At 53.9% G+C, this 5,535-nt stretch overlaps 1 protein-coding gene across 4 annotated transcripts in view; it reads right to left on the minus strand.

Moving 5' to 3' along the window:
• Window positions 1–5,535, minus strand: part of ARHGEF15 (Rho guanine nucleotide exchange factor 15) — a 14,509-nt gene continuing 8,974 nt past the window's right edge. For 3 of the 4 annotated variants that reach the window (XM_024127940.2, XM_055090748.1, XM_055090749.1), the window contains one exon: window positions 2,301–4,305. In XM_024127940.2, coding sequence (XP_023983708.1) covers window positions 4,154–4,305 — 152 coding nt within the window. In that variant the 3' untranslated portion in view covers window positions 2,301–4,153. Of the gene's footprint in view, window positions 321–2,300; window positions 4,306–5,535 lie in introns of those variants that run through there. The other variant, XR_008619378.1, reaches the window with a different exon arrangement.

Below are 5,535 nucleotides of genomic sequence, written 5' to 3' on the forward strand. Positions count from 1 at the left end.
GGGGGCGGGGCCATGGAGGGTCCTGGCCACGCCCCGGGGTGAGGGGAGTCCGGGTTGGGTTCCAGTGAATCCTTGGGGAGTTCTGCTCCTCTGCTTCCCTTTTTCTGGCCTGGGGTGCTCTCGGGCCGCTGGAGGGTGGAGAGCGGGTAGTTTGGAGAGGGCGTACTGGGGAGCCAGGACGGGGCGGCCTCCGGGAGTTCGCTGGAGACGCTGTCGGAGGAGAGGTACTCCTGCACCGGGATGCTATGCCTGCCTGGGCGAGTGGCCAACACGGAGGACAGGAACCAGCACATACCACTGTAACTGACGAGATGGGAGCCCTGCGAGGAAGGAGGGAGAGAGAAAAGCTTTCAGGGATGGACAGAGAGCCAGGCTGAAGGGCTGTGGAATGGATCGCAGGAAGTGGGCTGGAGGGGTCGCTGGGGCTAAAAGGAGAGGAGAGAACGCTAATGAACAGGCTGTGGGGAGAAGCGGGCTCTTCTGAAACACCCGTTGCCTGAGGTCATGATTGCAACCAGCCTCACCTGCAATAATGGCCACAAGGATGTTGACCCAGAGCCCATAGAAGGGCCAGCGCAAAGGGAGGTCGGGGCCCTATCCTTTCTGCCTTATCATCGACTTCCCAAATATGGAGGCCACAAATATGAGCAGCAGGACTGTGAGTGGAGAGAGCACATACTGATTCAGAGAAAGCCTCGCAACAAGAGCCCAGCTTCCCCAATCTGTCTCCCCAGTCACCTCTGCCAGGTCTGAGACACACCTGAGCCTTTCCTAAGCCTGTGAAAATGTTTGTTTCTTCCACCTCCCCAGAATGACAGAATATGAAGGAATGGGGCAATGGCAGCTCCAGGATGCCCCAAGCCCGTCAGTGTACCTCTCTACCACCTGGGATGTTAGTAACACCACCATGCCTGGAATGCCAGACAGGGCAGCACTGAGAGAGACTTCTCCTCCCAAGGGTCCTCGTGCCACACCTACAAGGAAATTGCAGGAGGCAGCCAGAGGGGCAAGAAAGGGGAGGAGCAACACAGGATGGAGAGGATGATGGACATCAGGAGGGGGCTGTACACAGAGAAGTTGATGCCTGGCAGAGGGTGTTCAGGAAAGGGAGGGAGAGAGCTTAGGGGAACTAATACTAAGTTACTTACTGCCACCTGTACCCCCTCCTTTTTTTTTTTTTTTTGGCCACGCTGCGAGGCATGCTGGATCTTAGTTCCCCAACCAGGAATCAAACCCACACTCCCTGCGGTAGAAGCAGGGACTCTTAACCTTTGACTGCCAGGGACGTCCCATACCTTCCCCCGCCCCCATCATCCATTATTCCATTTTCTCTGTCTTTCTTACCAGGGCCCCATTCCTTTTCCCATCCACTTTCTCCATGCTACTGGCAGTCCTTGTTCCCTCACATCTGCCTCTTTCATGCCCCTCTACGCTCTCCAACAGGTCTGCAGAATGCAGACCCCTCCAGGACCGCACACACTCAGGTCACCTCAAAATGGAAAGGGGCCTCTGAGATAACAGAACCATGAAAGTCCCCTTCACTCCCTGTCTTTCTGTCCCTTTGGAACATGTGGTTGTGTTTTGTGTCTTTACTTCCCCCAAACAATTCTTAACTGGTCTCCATCTCCCCATCATCCCAATATTAGAACCTCTGACTTGGAGCCTGGAGGCTTCCTTAAGTGGCAGGACTTGGGGAGCGAGTGAGGAGTTGAGATGGAACATATATGGTGCACATGTGCAGCTTTGTGTCTGCCTCTGGATGCGTGTCTGTCTGTCTCTGACTACGTCAGAGGAAGAGGGGAGCTTGTGTGGAGGGACTCCCACACCAGGAAAGGAAGGAGCCTGTAGGCCAGCTCCCTCCCCATGACCGCTGCCTTCTCTTCCTGGACTTCAATCCCCTTGCGACCACCCAGAGTGCTCTTTGCCCAGATCTTCCCAGGTGCTCCCTTCTTGTCATTTGAGTCTCAGCTCAATGTTACCTCCTCCAGGGTCTTCCCCAAAGCCACACACACACACACACACACACACACACACACACACGCACACGGCACTCTGTATCATAGCCTTTGCTGTGTTTTCTTCATAGCATTCACTGCTACCTGATCTTTTCTTACTTACTAACTTGTTTACTTAGTAACTTCCCCCCCACCTGCTCCCCCAGAATGTAGGCTCCTTGAGGTCAAGGCCTTTGTCTGTTTCATCTGTGTCCCCAGATCCTAGAAGAGTGCCTGGCACATAGAAGGCACTCAATAAATAGGTGTAGAATTGAAATAAATTAGACACAGAGATGCTTGGCTGGTCAGTAAAGGATCTTTATTGCTGACTGATTGCCCTTTGTGTCCTTCTTGCTGCATCTTCATCCCCTGCCAGAGCCCCATCCATATCTGGCTCTGCCTGTCCTCTTCCCCAACCTGCAGCAGCTCTCTGCTTCAGCATCTGCAACCCTCCTCCCATCACACCGCCATAGATCCCTCAGGAGCTGTGAGTGAGCCAACACACCTTGCACCTGGTCTCCAAGCCCCAGTTCCCAGCAGAGTTGACCCCTGCTCTCAAAGGATCCCTTTTCAAGCAGCCCCTCCCCCCTAATAAAGTCACATTTGGAAACCACTGCTCCTTTAAGCACATGCTCCCAGGAGAGCCTCAATGCAGCTCCACCATTTATTGAGGGTTTCTCGTATGTCAGGCACTGTGCTAGGTGAATCTCCGAAGTCATGGACATGCCAAATGCCAGTGCCTTTCTCCCTCTCAGTCTCCCAGAGTCCTTGCACCTCCAGTGGTCAGCGTGGCAGTTCCTGTCCTGGGCAAGTTGCCATGCATGAGCTGAAGGGAAGGTGTGATGGCTTAGCTCAGGGACGACCTTGTGCCAGGCCCGGGCCCCCACTTGCCAGCAACTGTCTGCTCCGCTCTGTCTCCATTCCTCACCTCCTTCTGGCATTGTGCGGGGGCAGTTTCTCATCTGGAAGCAAATGCTCTGGGTGGGATTAGGCAGTAATGCTGGTTCTCTGTTCTCTCCCCACTGCTTGGCCCAGTGTTTCTGTGAAAGGACCAGGATGAAGGCAAGAAAGCCCTAGAGGCTCAGCTGGCCCGAGATCCACAGCTCCTGTTTCTTCACTCAACCCTGGGACCCAGAACCAGTCTGAAGCCCGACGCTGAGGCTGAATGGCTGGTTATAGTTCAGGTTGGAGGATCTGCAGGTAGGGATTATGGAGGCCAAGCTTTGGGCAAGGAGAAGGGCCTGCAGGCTTCAGGAGGCCTCGGACCCCAGTTACTGGCCATCTTCAGCCCCTTGGACTCCTCTGCCAGGCTGCTTGGCTGCTCCACAATATCATCCTCCAACTGTCATGGAACCCTGGCCTCCAAGAGACCCAGAACCCAGGCCTCTCATCCCCAGCTCTGGCCTCTGGCTGCCAACCACACCCAGCACATTCTCCTCTGGAGCTCAGACCTAGTGTCTTTCCTGAGGAGACTAATAGGAAAAATGGGGAGTGAGGGGAGAAATAGAGGATTCAATCATCTGGGAGTGGGGCAAGACCACACACACATCACGTTCAGCAGAATCACCTTCCTTGATACATATACAGACATACGCACACACACACAGATTCTCTGAGACAAACACTCTGGATTCTTCTAGAAGAGAGGAAGTGGCTTAAGAGGACACAGGAGGCACCCCAGGAATGGAATCTAATACTTCCCAGACTCAAAAGGCAAGACGGTCGTTGCTATAGCACCAAGCAGGGTTCCTACTGGTCTCTTCTTTGGCTGGATGTGTCCCTGCTATTGGCTATTTTATCCTAGGACTTTATCTCCAGTGCAGCCCTCTTTTAGCTGCACTGACCTAGCTTCCTCTTTCTTGGCTGTGAGCATAGCAGGGATACTCACTGGCCAGAGGTTCAGCCAGCTCAGCACCCACTGGCCACTCTGCACTGAGCCTCTGTCTCCACTGGCAATGCACTCAATCCATCTTCATTCTCCCTCATGCATGGGCTCAGATGGCCCTGTTTTCATTGGCTGCCCAGTCTTGAAGCTTGGTCCCTATTGGTTGCCACTGAGGTAGGGTTTCCACTGACAGCAAATCCAGTGGTTGGATGGGCTTTGTCTCCTCTGTGCCAGGCTGCCAACTTGTGCCGCCACCCCGTCCCCCCGGCCTGCATTAGGGTTGGGGGGCACTGGGGGAGCCTGAAGAGGGCCCAACAGCCTCCAGGAGCCGCTGGTGCTGACGAAGGTGCTTCCTCCTTTCGTGTTCCCCCGTGACTTCACACAACAACTGGGCAGGGAAGGCCCCAGGAAGCCCCTTCAGCCAGCCTGGGGAAAGAGAGACAAGGGCGTAAGTGGGACCGGGGCAGGGGGCAGGTCAGGACGGAGAGGAGGCCCAGTGGGGTCTACTGCCTGAAGGTCACGGCAGGTGCGGGGATTAGTGGAGAAGCCTTGGAGAATTGGTAAAAGGGCCACTGGAGGTGGAGGAAACATCAACATCAAAGAGGGTCGGGGTCCTGCTCAGTGTTATGTGGCAGCCTGGATGGGAGGGGAGTTTGGGGGAGAATGGATACATGTGTATGTATGGCCGAGTTGCTTTGCTGCGCTCCTGGAACTATCACAACATTGTTAATAGGCTATACTCCAATATAAAACAAAAAGTTAAAGAAAAAAGAGAAAAGAGGATCGGGCTCCCTCATCTGTCAAGCCCTGCGTTGACGGCTCATCTCACTCAGAGTGAGAGCCAGACTCCTTACAGGAACCTACGAGGACCCACGTGATCTGGTCCCCGTTACCCCTATGACGTCATCTGCTTCTGCCTGTTTTCCTCACTCCCGCTAGCCACACTGGCTTCCTTACTGCTCCTCAAACACACGAGCCTGACTCCTGCCTCCCCCGGGGACACTCTTCCCTTCAGACACCACGTGCCTGAATTCCTCACCTCCACCAAGTCACTGCTCACACGGTGCCTCCTCAACAAGGTCCACCTCGACCTCCCGACTTACACACGTAAGCCTACCCAACCCCGGGACTCCTGACCCCCTTGACTCTGCTCCACTTGCGTTTTCCCACAGCACTCACCACCTTCAGGCAGTATAATTTACTTACTTATCTTTTTTTTTTTTCACATCTTTATCGGAGTATAATTGCTTTACCATGTGGTGTTAGTTGCTGCTGTACAACAAAGTGAATCAGCTCTATGTATACGTATATCCCCACATCCCCTCCCTCTTGCGTCTCCCTCCCGCCCTCCCTATCCCACCCCTCTAGGTGGTCACACAGCACCGAGCTGATCTCCCGGGTGCAATGCGGCTGCTTCCCACTAGCTAGCTATTTTACATTTGCTAGTGGATATATGTCCGTGCCACTCTCTCACTTCGTCCCAGCTTCCCCTTCCCCCTCCCCGTGTCCTCAAGTCCATTCCCTGTCTGCGTCTTTATTCCTGCCCTGCCCCTAGGTTTGTCAGAACCATTTTTTTTTTTTAGATTCCATATATATGTGTTAGCATACGGTATTTGTTTTTCTCTTTCTGACTTACTTCACTCTGTATGACAGTCC

The sequence above is a fragment of the Physeter macrocephalus genome, chromosome 14 (genome assembly GCF_002837175.3).
Source record: "Physeter macrocephalus isolate SW-GA chromosome 14, ASM283717v5, whole genome shotgun sequence".
Lineage (NCBI taxonomy): Eukaryota > Metazoa > Chordata > Mammalia > Artiodactyla > Physeteridae > Physeter > Physeter macrocephalus.